Genomic DNA, 21,035 nt, shown 5'->3' with positions numbered 1-21,035 from the left:
GTGAGAGTGAATGGTTGTTTGTCTCTGTATGTGGCCCTGTGATAGGCTGGAGACCTGTCCAGGGTGAACCCCGCCTCTCGCCCAACGTGAGCTGGGATTGGCTCCTGCCCCCCCGTGACCCTTAGATGGGTAAAGCGGCAGACGATGGATGGATGGATGAATTAAGCCGTATCATCATATTTAACTTGCACATTTAAGTTCGTTTGACTTGAACTTTCAGTCGGATCCTTGTCTTTGATTCATGAGACGAGATCTTGTTTCTATTCGCTGCTCCTCTGAACTGAAAGTGACCATTTCACACGTCATTTGGCTTTATGGCTTCTTTTTTTATCGGCTGTTTTTATTCTTTCCCTTATCTTGATTTTATTTCATTATTTTCATATCCGTGTCTGAGGCGGAATCGGCCGCGTGTCGTTAACGCGCCTCTCTCTCTCCTCGTGATTGATTTTGCCTGAATGAAGCGTGGACGCCGGTGTGATGTCGTACCTGAGCATGGCCATGGTGAGCCTCTGGGGGAACATGTGCACGATGAGCGCCCTCAGGGTGTCCAGGCTCGTCAGCTCGTGGGTCAGGTGGACGCGACGCGTCTCCTCCCCGAGCTGGAGGAACAAGACCCCTGCATTTATGGACGGGGAGGAGCAATGAGGGAGAAAGTACACATGGGTGACGACGGGTGAGGGGGGGGGGGGGGGGGGGGGGGGTTAGAGGAGAGTGGGGCGACAGTTTTTCATCTACATCCACACTAATACACGTTTTCCTTTAAAAACTGTGTTTTATATCTCAGTCGACGTCCGTCCACACGAGCGTTCCAACTCCCCGTCGACACCAACACACCTGAGAACACACATCGCGTGATCATTCACGCTCGCTGGTCGTGTGTGTCGGTGTGAACAGGAAGCAGACGACACTCGTTTGAACTGATAATAATCAATACGTGGCAGTGTTAATGTTGCGGCGAATAAATTAATCCACATATGGGAATTAAAAAATGATTAGCATCGTACTGATCTCGATGAGTGAGTTAGTGACGAATTTCCACAATAAAATTGAAAAATTTCTAAAATGTCAACAGGTTTCTAGTGATGTTCACCCACGACACATATTCATATATTCTTGTGCTCATATGAGGTATCGTTATGTGTCTGTGCCTCCTAATCTCCCTAACATTTGGTTTTACTCTAATTATTCTTGGGTTTATTTGTGTTGTGTTTTTCTCGGGTGTTTTGAAAAATGTATTTGTCACTTTTTGGCAACAACAAATAAAACAAATGTGCTCATGTAAACACTCTCGTGTGTCGATCCGCTGAACAGAATATGCAGAGGTCGAGCCCAGAGGTCACAGTGCATCACAGAGTCCATGTATAAATATGCATATATCTTTCTCATCGACAGCGGTCTGACCTGGCGCCCGCAGCTTGGCCTGGCTGGACGAGCGGGCCAGCGGCAGGCTCTGGCGCAGCCGGTTCATGCGGTTGAAGCCGATGGGGACGTCGGGCTCCGACATGGTCTCCAGATGTTCCGCCGACGCGAAGGAAACCCGGTTGGCCTGGTCGGCGAGAGCCGGCTGCGTCGGGCTGAGTCGCGTCACGCGAGGCGTTCGGGTCTGCGAGAGAGACGAGATGGGAAGTCACAGAAAACAGGTATGCAGAGTATAAATGATGCAGAGATCACACAGCAGCGACACAACGAGTGAACGTGTAGAACAAGCAAACTTTCACAAGAGAGGAGAGGAGAGTGAGTAAATGTTGTGTTCTTGTTCCCCGGACGCCGGTGACCATGACGAAGCCGAGCCGGATCACAAACGCAGGTTTACCAGCGATGTGTGAACCAACGGGGGGCTCAGATCGTGAGGCGGCTCCCGTCACTGCTGCAGGTCGGCTCTTAGTGAATCTTCACCGACAGACATTTTACGGCCCAAAGAACCGGCTAATGAGCTCCCGCAGCGCCCGGCGACGCCTCACGCATCCGTGGTCTCGGCTCGGACGGGCGCCGCTCGAACACATGAGGCTGCAACAAGCCGAGAGGGAGGGAGGGCGAGCGTGCAGGCGTGACGCTCAGCCGCGTGTGTGTGTGTGTGTGTGTGTGTGTGTGAGAACACTAACATGTAGGGAAACGCTGACGTGTGACAAGACGCAGAAACATGGAGGATGAAACGCAGACACACATGAATGTGACGCACCAGAGATTTTACTCCTGCAACATCAACAGTGTGTTTAGTCCTTAAATATGCTGATGACACACACACACACACACACACACACACACACACACACACACACACACACACACACACACACACACACACACACACACACACACACACACACACACACACACACACACACACACACACACACACACACACACACACTAATCTGTCAGAGCCGTGTGTGTGTGTGTGTCGTCAGTCAGACAACAAACACCTTCAAACACACAAGACTCGAGCTGCTGCCTAGAAAAGACCCGGGGGATAAATATGTGTGTGTGTAAAAATATATATATATATATATAAATATATATATATATAAAAGTATAAAGTTTAGTGAACTGTGGAGACAAAGAGCAGAGAGACTAATATGCTCAGGAAACGGACATTAGGAGGAAGACGAGAGAAAAGAAAACACAAGGGAGAAGAGAGAAGAGAACAAACTCAAAGATGGATGAAGAAATATGAAATATTCTCAAACTCGTCGCTCGATTTCATTGATTGAATTTAGTCATTTCATGTCCTCGTAAATATTACGACTTTATTCTTGTGGTATTACAACTTCATTCACGTCTTTTTACGACTGTAGTATTAGGACTTTTCTTCTCGAAACATTGCGAGTTATTTTCATAATATTTCGAAATTTTTTTACTATTACAATATTTGGTAGTATTACGACTTTATTCTTGCAGTGTAACGACTTTTCTTCACGTAACATTACGACTTTATTCTTCTGTTCATTATGTCCCTGGTTCTGGCTGCATTAAACATCAGTCTCCTCAGAGTCTATTTCTACGTTCCTGCAGGAGGGAGGCCATGCAGCCTTGCACGATGAAACGCATTACATGATTCTTCTATATCGTGAAATCAAGTTTTAATCACTGGACGACACACTAGAATAAAAGCACAACACCAAACCCAGAATCATTATTTCATGATAACTTCAAAAGTAAAAAACCAGGAACGTAAATTATCCATAAATAATCAACTTTATTTCATCTGTATTTCATCGCCGCAGACGACGAGGCAGAGATTTAATCAGAGGCAGAGCGGCGTGTTTTCCCCTCTGTGCGTGTAATTTGTTACAATAATTGAAATGAACGCCGACTCGCCCGAGTTCACGAGTTTTTTCCCCAAAAACAATTAAGAAATGGCAGAAGCCCCTCCCCCTCCCCCTCCCGACCACGGACACCGACAACAACCTGGAGCCAACAAACCTGCATGACCACTTTAAAACCGGAGACCGAGGAGATAAAAAAAGGTTATAATTACGTTATGACTTCATCATATGTGCTTTATTATTGTAACAGATTAATGGTGCACGGAATCTGACACCTGCTGGAGCGAGGACGCGTTACGTGGTCGGTGAGATGAGCGGAGGCAATGAAACATTACAATATAAGCTCAATTACAGTGAAATGAATTATTGTGGATTTGTTCCATTAATTTAAAAGAAAATGAAACTCGAAGGAACTTGATTCCTTCAAGTGCCTCTATTGAGCATCTATTACCAGTGTACAATCATAATAAATGGTTTATTACACTAAAATGAAGTTATATAAGGACGTGACAGATGTTTCGTCATTGTAGTGAGTTGTTTAAAAGACTTAGGAGGAGTTACAGTCTTAGATTAGTACATTAATAAACACTAATATTTTAGCCTTGAACATTATATTACATTTGTATACGACTTATCGTGGGTTCACAACGAACGCAAAACAAAGTCTTTGTGCAAAGTCAATGTAAAAATGAGGCAACGTCAATAACACGAAGATGCAAAATGTCCGTCATCCGCTTCACTCACAAATATTTAAACTCGAGCAAAATGTGATGCGACGTCGCGAAAAGACATTTAGCGTTGAGATTATACTTATTTTCTATTTTTCACTGAGTCTGTGGGAAGAAAGTTGCGCACGTGTCTCTCACCTCCGCTTCCATCATCTTGTCAAGTCAAGAGCTTCACTATTTACTCTTCAGCTCCTCTTCTTCACGCTGTGATAACTCATTAAACACACGCACACACACACACACACACACACACACACACACCCTGGTCTCAAACGCCAACTCGTCTTTTACTAAACGTCCTGACTACAACTTTCTCGCAGCGACCGGTCGAATGAGACGCAAAAATGTTCCCACCAGCTCAGACACGGAGTCTTGATCGACGAGGCAGCTGTGGCACGCACACGCACACACACACACACACACACACACACACACACACACACACACACACACACACACACACACACACACACACACACACACACACACACACACACACACACACACACACACACACACACACACAGATTTCATGGACATTATCACTGGATTCCTTTTCCGTGACACTCGGAACATGGAGGACGGAGGCGTCTCAACACATTCTGTCTGTCCAACCATGTGTCACATCATCTGCATGCAGAGCGGAGGCGCGACCGCACAAGGCGCCGACGCACACGTCTGTGCCACCACAGCCCGAGGGGGTGGGGGCGGGGGTGGGGGCGGGGGGCAGGTGACGGAGGCGAGAGGGGGGGAAACACTCGACACACTGAATCTTGTTCCATTCCCCACAGGAGCAGCTGGGGGTTAACTGCCTTGCTCAAGGGCACTAGTTCTTTTAAGTGAGCGTTCACTTCCCTGCCCACAGATCCCCCCCCCTCGCAGGACCAGTGAGTCAGGGCCCAGAGAGTTTTGATCGGAGGCCTGCGCGGTGGCTGGAGTCCGGCTTTGACCTTGACGTCGTCGGCCGTCGACTGGACTGGTTTTATTTTTACCGCTTTTATAAAACCAAACTATAACGATCCAGGAGTCTGCAGAGTTAACGCAGCATTAATTACAGCTTTGAGTCCGCACCACTTCAGATATTCAGCCCACAGTGAAAGATAATTGTCTCTCGCATAAAATCCACTCCCGTCACTGCTTCGCACCAAAGTTTGGCGAGCGAACGGCGAGCGAACGACGAGCGAACGAACGGCGAGCGAACGGCGAACGAACGGCACGCTCTTCTCGACAGACGCCAGCCAAGTGTCAATAAGTGATTCTGTCCACGAGCCTCTTCCTCACAGCGCCCGTCAGGCTGGGGGGGGGGGGGGGGGGGGGGGGGGTCCACACTGCAGCACTCGGTCCCTCCTAAGCCTTTTTAGCGGCGGAAAAAAACCCACTCTGGCTTTTCTCCCAGTCCGACGTGGGAACAGCGACTCTCCGCCGAGCATCGCTATCAACGGCCAAACAGCACGAGGACGACAAAAGGCGGCAGCCGGGACGGGCTCTCGTTGAGCTCACTGTTGCTATTATTACGTCCGCTTCGTTTGAAACAACGAGGTTAGGCCTCCAAAAGAATCACACCGCAGCCGTTTAAAACCACGGACTGTGAATAAAGATGGACGACACGACACGCTCCCAAAAGTGAAGCCAGGTCGTGTGGATCGCCCCCTGGTGGATCGATCCACTGTTTGTCCAGCGCCGTCTTGGCTTCTTTTTTTTAACCGGAAGTATTTGGCATAGAGAGGGGCGTGGCCTGACCGAGAGCTCGAGGACACTGCACGTCCAACCTACACCTGCGACCATTGGCCGTTACCAGCCGTCAATCACGCTGGATCCACGCGCTCCAATACGTGCGGCGCTTTATGGTCTATTTGACTGTGAATGAACATCGCGTGTTGAAGACTTGAAACTAGAGATTGAACCATAAACTCCTCAGGAAAATGTTTTACTGACGTTATGAATCAAGTGAGTAGAAGAGTCACGTTCTCATAGAGTCGCCCTCTGCTGGTCAGTACAGAGAACACAGGCTTCAGACATTGGCTTCATCTTTCAGACGCGGTGACTTCGTCCATTTTATAAACAGTCTATGGTTTAAACTGACTGTAAAAATAAAAAATGGACGACATGACCTGGATCGCCCCCTGGTGGCTGGCGGCGGACTCACGAACCCTTTCTATCCAGATCCTTCAAATCACTTGAGTTTGGGATTGTGCAGAAATATCATGGTTCATAACTGCGATTGTTGAAATACAGACTATTTATATTCCACTTTTTGTAATGTCTTTTTTTTCCATCTTTCGTCTTTATATCTTTGCACTGTGTGCGCACTGCGGAGATGCACTAAATTTGGCTGCATTAATGTGCAACGACAAATGAAGTCAAGTGGGAAAAAATCATTTGTTCTTACTTTACGGCTTTGTCACTTTATTTTAAATATCATATCTCAACCCGTGTGCTGGCTTTATGCATAAAGTAATGAAGTACACGACCATGTATAATATATGATATTACACAGTAGCACATTCTCACATTTCCTGTCCACTTGTCACTATGGTGACTTTAACAAGCAGCAGGGTGGGGAATTATAAATCCCTTCAGAACGAAGATGGCGGCTGAACAACTAGGATCCTATTGGGGCCGCCTGCGGTGTTTCCCCCTCCCTGGTCCACAGAGTCCACAGCGTGGAACATTCCTCCGAAATCCAAACACCGAGGCTAAAAAGACGCGAGCCTGTCGGCTGCGATGACTTGGACCTCTCGCACAGACGGACGCGAGCGGGCGGGAGGAAGTGAAGCCGAGGCGCCGTGAGAAGAGACAATCATGCAGCACTCGGCTCCACTGTGTTTGACACTGTCAATATATATATATATATATATATATATATATATATATATATATATATATGACCACACTTGCATATTCACGGTTACCATGACCACATGGTGCATGGAAACGTGCGTGTGTGCTTACAGCCACTTCTTTGCTAATCTCTGATGTGTGTTTTTTTCATGCAGCGGGAGAATCATCCGTGCTCGTGTTTGCATTTATCGAGCCGGCGAACCGATGAAACATCAAAGCAGACCAGTGGGGGGGTGTCGGGATGGCTGGGGGGCACTAAGCGCACCCCCGCCCCTCACGGACGCGAGCAGGCAGCGTGCACACATGCTGCAGGGGTTTCTGTTGCATCAGAAGACGAGGTGAGGCTCCCCGAGTCCACGGAGAGCGACAGACCAATCCTGCCCGAGCTGCAGGCCGGCAACGAATAGAGGAAGACGACTGGAGGAGGAGGAAAGAAAAGAGACAGCATGTGTTCGTCACCGGCCGAACACACGGGGGGGGGGGGGGGGGGGGGGGAGCTGCAGCCGAACACTGTACATGACGGAGAACACCACAGTCTGGATGGAGAGTGAATTATGTACATGATAAAATAATGGAGGCTGGTTTTTTGACAGATAAATAAATATATATACCATGACAACTTTCAATGATACTGAATCCGCCCTATGATCTGTGACCTACAGTATCTTCAATTTGGAGCAGATTTTTCTAATCATTCCAGTTTCCATCCACCTGGATTCATATTTCCTTTTGATTTGGGAATAAAAATCCTGATGAGAAATGATCACTGCAATTCCACTGCGGCAAAGTGCAACCAGCGAATCAATCACAGTAATTATTGATGCACTCAAGCAGGTTGTGCTAACTGGGGCTAAAGCTAGTGTCCAACTTCCTCGCTCACTTCCTGCCGAGCTCCTCTCCTTCTTCGCCAACGGTCACGATAAAAATAAATTGCAAAAAATCAAATACAAAATATTTAAAGCCCCAGCGTGTAATTTTCTGGCGCCATCTGGTGGTAAAGCGACCGACGGGGGACACTTTATGGCGGCGCACCGCCGATTCCATTTCCTGTTTTCGTCAGCGTCTGAAAATAACGTGAACGCGACGTATTCTGGAGCGTTTAGTTCAACACCCGTATTCAACACGACATAGAAACATGGACTCACACGGAGGTCGTATATGTCATATATGAACAGAGTTATGGACAATGAGTTCAATTTCTGTGAAAACGTTTTTCCAAATACTACACACTGTAGCTTTAAAGTCTGTCAATTTGAATGTATTTTAATAGACTTCAAGCAGACGCCCTGTTTTAACAGTTCTTCTACGGTGCAGAAGATTCAGATGGAAACACACAGAAAAACACTTGTTAAGGTCAAAACATTGTCAGTCTTCGTAGTTTTCATGTTTGTTGAGTATCTGCCCTTTAATATTTCCACACAGTCACAGTCGACTGTGCGATACAAATAAAAACATTTCACAGTCGGTTTAATCTCCAAAGCCGCAGCTTCGCCATTGTTCCACTCGAGAAAATCCTCCATCAGCGGAATGGACGATCAACTCATTCTATGGTTAAGAAGCTCGTGAGCCCGGCGAGTGCCGCGGTCGGCGGAGGCACGAGAGGACAGTCTCCCACGGCGACACGGGTCAGAGAGCTTCTGCTCCGTGAGGGTAATGTATTCGAGTCTGAGCGGGAACTGATTATGCATTATCGCTTTTCACTGGGGTCCAGGTCGGAAATCACACGTGTGTCTTTGTTTTATCGGCCGAGACGGTTTCTATTTCATATTCTGGGAGATGTTGAAATGCTTGGCTCAGATCTCAGCCTCCAGCTCAGTGCGATGGAGGTAAATGGAGGTTGGCGGTTCCACGTCTTGCCACAATAAGAACGAGCCGTCAGTCATCTCTGCCGGGACCATTTCTAGAAATCAGGTGCCACGACAGCTCAAAACATAATCTGCCGATATGAATCCCAATCTTCCCGCAGCTCGTGACCCTTTAGAACACGACGTTGGCGGAACAGAAATCCCGATGGAGCCGATCCCACAAACCGCTTGTTTGTCTCTTTACAACCGACGAAGTAGCTTTGAATGAGCAATAAGCGACAACACCAGATTCATTTGAATCACGGAAAACATCGCAAATCTGGAACAGTATGAATTCCGTTAAGGGGAAAAAAAAGTAGTGGATACAAACTGAGAAGACGTGTTTTTACTTTAAAGCAGCAGATTTTTCCCGCGATGAGATAACGTACAAAGACACGAGTGGAGTTTTGCATCACTCACGTCGCGAACAACATCGCTCGGGTTTGAATATCTGAGTGTCGTCGATGTCGCGAGAGCCAGTCAGCGCTGACGTCACGAACTCGATGTCACTGGTGTCCACGGGCAATAAAGAACGGGCGGATATTCGCGGGTTGTGATCTCTCGCGTCATTTGTGCGAGTCACTTGCGGCATTATTTCAAAACCTGCATCCGTCGCAGGATGTTGGCGTTACCTTCAGTCGGTTGTCTTTAGGAAAGTGTCTGCTGGTTTATCTCTTGAAATTAGCACTAGCATGGACGGCAGCTCTCGATTGGATCGGAGAGCTCGTCTCCGTGCAAACGAGAGTCTGCAAATTCACTGAGGTGAGTCAGACACCTGTGACCATGGCAACCGCACACAAAGATGGCGGCGGCTGTGGCCACACGGTGCACGGGAGAAAATTAAAAGATAAAAAATGCATGAGAGAAAGAAGGCCGACGTGTCGAGGACGGACAGACGAGATGACTTGAAGTGAGACGGAATGTAGAACATTTCACAAATCACGCCGAGCACACCGTCTCCGTTGAACAGACGCAAACAAGAGCGAGAGGCGGACACACAGAGTGAGAGGCGACATGTGACCAGCAGGCGAGCATGCAGGGACACGACGGAGATTCATCCCATTGGAGACAAAGTCCACACAGAGGAGCAGATTCACGCCCAGACACAAACACAACATTGACACTGACCTTGAAGCTCCAGTAGTTTGGCTGTTGCTGAGGAGGGGTAGTCAAGGGATGGGGGGGGGGGGGGGGGGGGGGGGGGGGGGGGGGGGGCGGTAGAAGAGAGGGGGGGGGGGGGGGGTATTGAGTGTTAAGCTGCAAAAAACACCACAATATAAAAGAGCAAGCAAAAAAAACAAAGAAAACGCTGCGTCACTAAATCCCACGAGTGACTCCACAAAGTTGAACTGATGAATTTTAACGCTACATTATTTGATTGTTTCATGTAAAATGTGTCCATGCATCACTTTTCTTCACGTAAAGCCGAAGCAAACAGACAAAGCGATAATCGGCCTTTTAGTTCTTCCTCCGCGCGTCGCTGAGGCCTGGTGAGAGGACGAGCAGCTAATTGTTGTGATGATAACCAGATTCACGCACGTTGTCCTTCGCCGCCGTCATAATGGAAATTTAATTGCTCGTAATTGCTCCTCGGCAATTAATCAAATGTTTACAGTGACTTCACGCACACTAATGATGATGTCGCCGGTTTCCCCCCCCGGCAGCTGCTGCCTCCGGTACGCTCGCTCCCGAGGTGCAGAGCTGCATGGCGGCGGCGGCGGCGGCGTTAACACCGCGCTGCGCGGACACTGGATTAACGCCGTCGTCACTTCACTTGGGAGGGAGGTCAAGTCTCGGGGGCGACGCACCTCCGACTCTTTAACACACTGCGCCGTGCACGCTGATCGACGAGAGACCGATTCCCAATAATTAATCTGTGCTCTTCTGTGGCCAAAAGTATGCGGACTACCCTTTCTCCACAGACCTTAATAAAAAAAACGGCCTCGTGGTCGTTTGCCTCTGCCAAGCAGTCAAGTCACAGTTCATACCCACGATTCTGACCAGAATCCTGTTATATATTTTAATAAATTCCAGAGTTTTTGTGAGTCAACAGGAAGTTTATTATCGCCTTTTTTGTTTACATTTTGACAAAACGACTTCATCAAATGAACATTGAATTGGCCGTTAGCACTTCCTGTTTGCAACATTTTCCTGCTTACGTCGTAGATATACTGAAGAGCGACGCATCCCTTAACACGCCGACTGCAGTTAAAGATTATTTATGATCACAAGCGTCAACGACTCTGCACCAGCTGTCGTTACTGCCGTCCAATCTTATCAATTAACTCTACTGTGATAACATCCATCCATCCATCCATCAGTCCATCTATCCATCCGTCCATCAGTCCATCCATCAGTCCATCTATCCATCCGTCCATCAGTCCATCCATCCATCCGTCCATCTGTCCATCGTCCATCTATCCATCCGTCCATCCATCCATCTGTCCATCGTCCATCTGACCATCCATCGTCCATCTGACCATCCATCCGTCCGTCCATCTGTCCATCCATCCTTCTGTCCATCCATCCATCTGTCTATCCGTCCATCTGTCCATCCATCCGTCCATCTGTTCATCTGTCCATCCATCGTCCATCTGACCATCCATCCGTCCGTCCATCTGTTCATCCATCCGTCCATCTGTCTATCCGTCCACCTGTCCATCCATCCGTCCATCCGTCCATCCGTCCACCTGTCCATCAATCCATCCATCCATCCTTCTGTCCATCCATCCATCCATCCTTCTGTCCATCCATCCATCCATCCATCTGTCTGTCCTCAGCCACTAATCCGTGGTCTGGTTGCAGCGGCAGCAGCGTTTTCCAGACGTCCCTCCCATCAGCCACATGTTCCACCGGGAGACCCCGAGGCGTTCCCAAGCCAGATGAGATATACAGTATAATCTCTCCAGCGTGTTCTGGGTCCTGACCTGAGGTCTCCTACAAGCTGGACGAGCCCAGAAGACCCTCGGGAGGAACCGGAATCAGACGGCCCCCAACCACCTCAAGAGGTAGCGACTCCTCTCCGAGCCCCGAGCTCAGCCGCCCTGCGGCGGGAACTCATTTCACTCGCTTGCATCCGCCACAACCAAAAGATCCTGACCATAGATGAGGTGTTTCGTGTTTCGGGTTTCGGCTCAACTTCCTCTTCAACACAACGGTCCGGTGCAGCGCCCGCTGTCGGCCCCTTTTCTCCAGACAGCATAAATAATATTTACTTTGACTCAGACCGTGGCTTATTTAGAGGTTGAAGCAAATGAAGAATAGATTTTCATCGCAGCAGCTGGTGGCTGAGAGAGACATCACGTTTGACACCACAATGAAAAATGAAAAAAAAACTAATCATGGAATAGTTAATGGGTTTATTAATGTGATTCAATGTGTTTAAAACACGTAATTCCCTCCTGGTTCAAGGTTTCTGCAGAGTTCCCCAGTTTAAATTTAAGACTGTTAAATAACTTTTTTTTGTAAAACAGTGATGTTCAATTACTTCTTTCTTGCTCAAGTCACAGCAGGAGAAGAAAAGAGACACGGAAAAACTCACAATGACCACGAAGAGGCAAAAAATGGAAGCGAAGGAGTCAACACCAGAGATGATGGCGACAGAGACGCTCAACCAACACGTGACGGGACAAAGATCCACCAAAGGAAAAGAGTTTGCAATCAACTTTAATTCCTTTTTCTCCTTGAAAATGAATAATGGTGCCTTGTAGATTCTGAGATATGAACTGTAATAACCTGCAGCTGACGTCACGTTGTCAACTTCACCTTCGCAACACGGGAGAGAATGTGTTCACGCCGTCGCAGCCTCTTTTATTAAAGTGACAGAAACAAACTGCTGACGACTCTGAAGTGAAGCAGCCGCTGAGTTATAATCCCTGACGCGCGTCGTCGGCCGCTCGCCACAGTTTTAAAGCTCCACAGATAATTTAATGCACCAACATTTTTTGGGGGGGAACATAAAACCCGTCTCCTCTAAAGCAAACGGGCCCCCGACGCTCCGTGACTCAGTGATCAGCGCCGGCGATATTCCTCAATCGCCTGAGCTGAAATCCCAGAACGCACAGACGCAGCGAGACGGACCAGAGAGACGAGAGAGACAGAACAGAGGGATGAGCGGAGAGACGCACGTCCCTGACCTGCATGACAAGTAGCCATCTTTGTACCCACCCTCTGGTTTCTCTCACACACACACACACACACACACACACACACACACACACACACACACACACACACACACACACACACACACACACACACACACACACACACACACACACACACACACACACACACACACACACACAGTCTCTGCTTCGCTTCCTCTCACACACACATCCGCACATGTGCACTCACTCGCTCACCAACACACAGATTATGTTTCTACGCACAATGCTTCAAAACATGTAACACACACACACACACACACACACACACACACACACACACACACACACACACACACACACACACACACACACACACACACACACACACACACACACACACACACACACACACACACACACACACACACACACACACACACACACACCACTGCGGCAGCACAGACACACCTGGTCAACACCTGCCTGCTCGGAAACACAAACGGACCCTCCTCAAAACACACACACACACACACACACACACACACAGATTAAAGCTGAGTTGTGTGTAAAACCATCTTTACATCAGCTGTGCAACACACACACGCGCACACACGCACGCACGCACACACACACGTTTCCACATACATTAAGAAGATGTGGACACACACACTTGGAGAAGATGAGTTGTGTCTGTATCAGGTCAAACCATCTTTACGTCAGATGTACCACACACACACACACACACACACACACACACACACACACACACACACACACACACACACACACACACACACACACACACACACACACACACACACACACACACACACACACACACACACACACACACACACACACACACACACACACACACACTCCTGACATCAGTCCGTCACCGGCCCTGTTGTCGGGGTGAAGGACGGGGTTAGAGAGAGACAGTTACCGTTGCTACTTAACGCGCTCGTCGGCCGCCTGGTGCATCCTCCCGCTCCACACGCCTCCTCCTGCTCCTCCTCCTCCTTCCTCCTCCTCCCGCTCCATCTTTCTTTTTTTTGTGGTGGTGGGGGTGGGGGTGGGGGTGGGGAGGGGGGGTTTCACTGCGGCTCCGTGTCGTTCGCGCGCCCTGAGGAGCTGCCAGAGTTGCCCCCCTGCTCGGTATCCGTAGTAGCGCCTTTAGAGGCAGTTAGCATCCCCTCCTCCTCTTCCTCCTCTTCCTCCTCCTCCCTCCTTCAGTCCGTCACTCTCTCTCTCTCTCTCTCGTCCTTCCTCCCCTCGGCGTCTCTGCCTGTCGCTCAGTACAGTGTGTGCCTCCCTCCAGAGCCCAGGCTTTGCCAACCATATGATATCACCCCCAGTTGCCTTATATGGGGGAACGGTGGGTTGCCATGACGACAGCAGACTCCACCTGTTTCTCTCTCTCTCTCTCTCTCCGTCTCACTCCACCTTTTTCATCAGGAGATGGATGGTGTGGTCGGGGTAAATAGACACAGCACATGGAGAGAGAGAGAGGGGAGTGGGAGGAGAGAGACGACAGAAGCCGAGCGACGTTCGGAGGGATCAGGAAAAATAAACCAGAACGAGATGTAGTTCAATATTTTGGCGGATACGGTTATTTCCTTTCTTTCCAAGAATCAGATCATCGGTGCTCTTTACGTTCGGCCTGTTAGCTTAGCTTATTAGCTTAGTTCTGCCTCATTAGTAATAACCTGAATGCGTGAAAGTGTCCGTCAGACACGCCGCGGCGTCACGGTTTTGATTGGTCATCACGATCAGTCAGCTGCCGTAACTGAACAGCTGATCAATGAGCCGTTGATCATTAGATCATTAGAACTGGGGGCGGGTCTGACAGAGCTCAGCCACTTGCAAACACGCACCGATTGGACGGTACCAGCTGTCAATCACGCTGTAGCCACGCTACGGTGCCTTGTACTCCATTTACAGTCAAATGAACCATAATGTACAAAATGAACAAGTATTGAAGAAGACTTGAAACTTGAGATTGAACCATAAACTCCTCAGGAAAATGTTTTACTGACATAATGAATCAAGTGAGAAGTCGAGTCACGTTCTCATAGAGTCGCCCTCTGCTGGTCAGTACAGAGAATACAGGCTTCAGACACTTCAGCATCGGCTTCACTTTCCCGGTGACATGTGAGATGTGCATTTATTTTACATTTTACGTAAAATAAATGTTGTTTATTTCCTTAATACCAGTTCTATATATTTGTGTTTTCTTTATATTCATAGTTAAACTAAAATATCAAGCTCCTAATATCGATATCGGCATCGTCCCCCAAAAATCCATATCGGTCGGGTTCTGATTTTCATCTTATAGGCATTCTGTCTTTATCACTCGACTACTTATTTACTGCCAACGGAGTTCCTGTGTAACTGGTGAGAACAAACGTCTGGAAATCTTTGAGTCCCGACGACGGCGGAGATGAATAATAATGAAGAGAGAGTGTGTGTGTGTGTGTGTGTGTGTCTGCACTGCACCCGACGTCCTGAGGGGAAAAACAAACTGTTCATAACTGATCACGTGCAGGCAAACAAACAAGATCCAAAATGAATGAGCCTCAGAGCCGACTGCTCCCCCGCCTCCTGTCTTTATGCTAAGCTAAGGCTAAAGACACACACAGGAGATCAGCTCGTGGATAAGAAGTTGCTCCAGACGTTGACGGCGAGGAGATAAAAGCCGGAGCGAGCCGCTCTGTCGCAGGTGATCAGGTCGGACGACACGGAATATTTAACATTATACATTTTGCATTTTTCTCAGCGTCTCACTTAAATACTCTGCTCCATTTTCTCTTCCTCTCCCTCGGATAATAACCACGAGAGAGAAGTGTCCGCTACTGACCCGGCGAGCCCGAGGCATCTCGCCACATAATGCGCTTGTGTGTGTGTGTGTGTGTGTGCGTGTGCGTGTGCGTGTGTGTGTGCGCGTGCGTGTGCGTGTGTGTGGTTGTGGGGGGGGGGGGGGGGGGGTGTTGGTTTTCCGAGCCCAGCGATGAGCTCTTATTATCTCCCAGGCAGAACGTGTTCACATGTGGAAACAGAAAGCTCTCAGAGCTCGTACTGTACGTCCCCCCCAGGCTGCACTCTCCTCCCCTTCACACACACGCAGTGATTTGACTTTCTACAGGAAACGGTTTCAGTCCTTTTCATATAATCTCCTGGAATCTGTGGTCGTATCACCAGGTCCGGCTCCTGCTCTGTGTTTGGGGTTTTGACCCGGTTGACCGGTAACCACGGCGGCAGACAGGGGGCCACTGGTTGCCGTGGCAGCTCCACACACTTCAGACATCCCCACTCTTTTTTTCATCCTTTGGTTTTTCTCAGGGAGGCCTGAACTGGCGACTGACAGCCTGACGTGTGAGTTGAATATTACTCAGTGGGTTTTAATATTTTGTAGTATTTTGTAGTAAAAATCACTTTGCCAAATATGAAATAAAACACACAATAAACAATGTTAAAGATGAAAATGACAGATAGTGTCATTTTTCAAACTAGCCACAGATAAAATGTTATCAATATTTTTGAAAACTGTTACCAAAACATCAAGCTGTGTTCTGATCATCTGTTTGCATCAGCGTTTGATGCATATTTGTTTCAACATGCCAGCAATGTATAAAAAACATTTCACTGAAGTTTTTTATCTCCAAAAATGTGGCTGGATGGAAAATACGTTGGTGGAGCCTCAGATATTTAAGTGTCGGGAGAGAAACACTGGAAATGAATCGTATGAATAAATGGAAGTTTGACCACACGCTGTTGTAGTTTAAGTCTCTTACACATTCACTGTGCTTTGTGCTTGTTCTGGCATCTGTGCCTCTCATGACACCGTGTTTTAATAATGTATTATCCCGTTTCCTGCTGCTTCGCAGCAGCTCGCCTGAGCGCGCGGGGTGTTTTCCCTCTGTATTCTCAAAGGGCCGCGGGCCGCGAGCCGCGAGCGTCGCAGATCCTCGCGCATTGCGAGAGAAGCTGTGGATGAACTGCAGCTGATGTTTGATTATAAATCGCTGCCCCGTGGCTGCGGAGGTGAACGGGAGCCTCCGGCGGGATTAAGGTTGCGGAGAGAGTCTCCAAACGTCCGCTGGTCCCTCGGGAGGATTCTCTGATCCAACCTCGGTCCGCTCTTATGGACAATAACGGCGGGTGTTGTTTATAAGTGACCACAGCAGATGCACTTCTCATGGTCATGTGACCGTGGAGGAAACTCCACGTTACAGGTGTGAGGTTCGGGGTGCGGGTACCTGTCGCCCGGTGGCCGGCGGCATGCTGCCGGGGCTGTTGGAGAACTTGTTCTTCTGGAGATCCACCAGGGCGTCCCGCTGCCGCTCGATGTCCGCCTTGTGGATGCTGTTCAGGGCCTCCAGGCTCTTGGCGGCCACGGCGTTGTGGCGGCGGTCCAGCGAGGACGACGTGAAGCCCCCGTTGGAGTTGTCGAGGAACCGCCGGGCCCCGCGGCCGCGGCCGGCCAGGGTGTGGTAGTCCCGCGGGAACTCGGCATCGCCGGCAGAGATCATGGGACCCTTTCTCTTCTCTCGACCTGAAGGATCAAACAAGGAAGAGGAAGTCAGTGACTGAGCGAACGCTCCAGAACAGACACTAAATGGACCTTGAAGTAACTTTGAACGGTTTTCAGTAACTTCCCAGTTTGGGATGAATAAAGTACGTCTATCTATTTATAACAAGACAAGGGACCGACAGCAAAGCAGTTATTGAAACAAGATATTTAAATGAAATCAAAAATAAAGGTAAGGAAGTAGAAAATAATATGACAAGAATATACGAAAGTGTTCATTGAGAGAAGCTAAGGAACTAAAACACGATCTCTGCCAGGAGTTCATCCAGTTAATCCAGGATTGTTTAAAAAAACAACTGCTCAGACGACATTTGAATGCAGCACACGACCGCGCTCACGTCAGTGATTTTAAAATGACGAGGATGTTTGTTTCCCCGATTTGATTTTGTGACAACGCGGCAGCTTCAACAGCAACAACACCATGTGACGAGGCGACCACGCGATAGATTCTCTCACGTCGCGGAGAGAAGAGTTTGTTTTCCCAGGTTGAAGCTGGAGCACGCGCACACACACACACACACACACACACACACACACACACACACACACACACACACACACACACACACACACACACACACACACACACACACACACACACACACACACACACACACACACACACACACGGGAATGAAGTCTCTGTGTGTGGAGGACGGTTTAGCGCCATCTAGTGGCCGCTGCTGCGTAAAACACTGGAGGTGGTGAAGGTGACGAGCAGCTGCAGGTGAAGTGTCTCGACAGGTTTCAATTCATGGATTTTACACAAAAAAGGTTCAGGGACAGAGGGAAAAAAAGGCCAAAGATATATATACAGATGTGCCCACATAAAAAAATTGTATAGTAAAAACGTGTAAATATTCTCAGAAGGATTTTAAGAAGATGTCAGTTTCATATGTTAAGATGTTCGATATTTTGTTAAAATTCTTTTCTTTTACTTTAAAAACAAGTTCCATGGTTAATATGACTTATATGAATATATCATATCTGCCGTCATCTCTGGAATAACCGATAATAAGATAATAACTATAAATCGTGGACAGAGCTGCAACAACCAATCAGTGACTATTTAGAAAAAAAAGAAAAGAACTTGTCAGTTTAAACTTCTCGTATGTGAAGATGTTTTTTATGTAAAATGAAAATGTAAACTCAAGTGTTTGCCAGAGTGGAGACGTCGTCATGTGTCGACTGTCGTTCCTCCTTGTGAACCTGAAACTGTGTGTGTGTGTGTGTGTGTGTGTGTGTGTGTGTGTGTGTGTGTGTGTGTGTGTGTGTGTGTGTGTGTGTGTGTGCGTGTGTGTGTGTGGACTCTGCCTGGAAACAGCAGCAGTGTTTGTGACAGTAAAGTGTTTCATGGTGACACAAGAAAGAGTCGCAGTTGGTCACAGATGTAAATCTTGTGATAGGAGGCGCAGCGGCGAGCCGGCGAGTAACCATGGTGGGGGGGGCACTGAGGGGGGGGGACCTTGTCACTGTAATTCATGTGGAGCCTTGAGCAAACCCCTGCCGTGTGTCTGTGTGTGTGTGTGTGTGTGTGTGTTGGGGGGCTTAGTGGGTTACACCACTGACTTTGGTACAGAAGGCTGGCGTTCGACTCCCGGTCAGGGCCTGGTTAAAAAAGTACTTGGAAAGAAGCGACAGCAAAATGAATGTAATGTTAAAAAAAAGGGAACATATCTTTGGATATTTTCAGATTCATTCATTACATTGTATTATGTTGTGGATATAAAGTTGTAGTGAACACAGACAGCCCCCAGCAGCAGCCTGTCAGTCAAACGTGACTCACCTACTGTACGTGAACCGGCTGCAGCTCTGAGCTCCACTGTCTCCGAGCTCCTGGTGGAAGTTAATGAGCTGCCACCTCCACCCACGTGACTGCTGCTGCTGCTGCACCTCCTCCGTGATCACCACCTCCATCACCACCACCTCCGTGATCACCACCTCCATCACCACCACCTCCGTGATCATCACCTCCATCACCACCTCCTCCGTGACCATCACCTCCATCACCACCACCTCCATGATCATCACCTCCATCACCACCTCCTCCGTGACCATCACCTCTATCACCACCTCCTCCGTGATCACCACCTCCATCACCACCACCTCCGTGATCATCACCTCCATCACTACCTCCTCCGTGACCATCACCTCCATCACCACCTCCTCCGTGATCATCACCTCCATCACCACCTCCTCCGTGACCATCACCTCCATCACTACCACCTCCGTGATCATCACCTCCATCACCACCACCTCCGTGATCATCACCTCCATCACCACCACCTCCGTGATCACCACCTCCATCACCACCACCTCCGTGATCATCACCTCCATCACCACCACCTCCGTGATCATCACCTCCATCACTACCACCTCCGTGATCATCACCTCCATCACCATCACCTCCGTGACCATCACCTCCATCACCACCACCTCCGTGATCATCACCTCCATCACCACCTCCTCCGTGATCACCACCTCCATCACCACCACCTCCGTGATCATCACCTCCATCACCACCACCTCCGTGATCATCGCCTTCATCACCACCACCTCCGTGATCACCACCTCCATCACCACCACCTCCGTGATCATCACCTCCATCACCATCACCTCCGTGACCATCACCTCCATCACCACCTCCTCCGTGACCATCACCTCCATCACCACCTCCTCCGTGATCACCACCTCCATCACCACCACCTCCGTGATCACCACCTCCATCACCACCACCTCCGTGATCACCACCTCCATCACCACCACCTCCGTGATCACCACCTCCATCACCACCACCTCCGTGATCATCACCTCCATCACCATCACCTCCGTGATCATCACCTCCATCACCATCACCTCCGTGATCATCACCTCCTCCTCCGTGACCATCACCTCAGTGATCATCACCTCCATCACCATCACCTCCGTGATCATCACCACGACCTCCGTGATCATCACCACGACCTCCGTGACCACCTCCTCCGTGACCACCACCTCCATGACGGAGCAGCCTGATGAATCTCCCTCTAATCGTTTCACTTTACTCACATTGTGGAACCTTTTAACGTCGTCGTCGCAAGTCAGATAACAAACTTCCCCGCGTGAGAACGTTTATGCTCATCATAAACATCATCGTGTACGAAACCTGGACAAAATCCTTCGTCTTCACCTGAAACTAATAAATCAAATGTCCAGGTTCAATCACAGGATGTGACTGCTACTAATCACTCACACACACACACACACACACACACACACACACACACACACACACACACACACACACACACACACACACACACACACACACACACACACACACACACACACACACACACACACACACACACACACACACACACACACACACACACACACACACACACACACACACACACACAGCTCATTATTCATTCTTCTGACTTCATTACAGTTGAGCGAGACTAAAAACCGAGTGAGTGATCGCCGTCGTGCCACCGACGCCGTATTTCAGCCGCCCCGGGACCTCGTCCAAACATTTCTCATTACACCGCTGTGAGCGTGCGAGTGTGTGTGTGTGTGTTTTGGTTGTTCAACCTTGGCCACCGTCGACCGCGGCGCTGACAAGAGGCCGTTTGTTATTTTTACGGTTTCATCGCGTTGAGGTTTTTAATCAT

At 48.8% G+C, this 21,035-nt stretch overlaps 1 protein-coding gene across 4 annotated transcripts in view; it reads right to left on the bottom strand.

The window, feature by feature from the left end:
* zgc:114120 (uncharacterized protein LOC619267 homolog) overlaps window positions 1-21,035 on the bottom strand; it is a 61,307-nt gene that overhangs the window by 15,218 nt on the left and 25,054 nt on the right. Inside the window, exons 3-6 of one of the 4 annotated variants that reach the window (XM_047327819.1) lie at window positions 17,048-17,343; window positions 9,808-9,834; window positions 1,402-1,603; window positions 487-616 (exon numbers count right to left, since the gene is read on the bottom strand). In XM_047327819.1, coding sequence (XP_047183775.1) covers window positions 487-616; window positions 1,402-1,603; window positions 9,808-9,834; window positions 17,048-17,320 — 632 coding nt within the window. In that variant the 5' untranslated portion in view covers window positions 17,321-17,343. Of the gene's footprint in view, window positions 1-486; window positions 617-1,401; window positions 1,604-4,132; window positions 4,372-9,807; window positions 9,835-13,734; window positions 14,406-17,047; window positions 17,344-21,035 lie in introns of those variants that run through there. The other 3 variants (XM_047327821.1, XM_047327822.1, XM_047327820.1) reach the window with 3 other exon arrangements.

Source organism: Scophthalmus maximus, chromosome 16 (assembly GCF_022379125.1).
Source record: "Scophthalmus maximus strain ysfricsl-2021 chromosome 16, ASM2237912v1, whole genome shotgun sequence".
NCBI lineage: Eukaryota > Metazoa > Chordata > Actinopteri > Pleuronectiformes > Scophthalmidae > Scophthalmus > Scophthalmus maximus.
The sequence above is the reverse complement of the archived record's forward strand: the minus strand, read 5'-3'. Positions and strand labels throughout refer to the sequence as shown.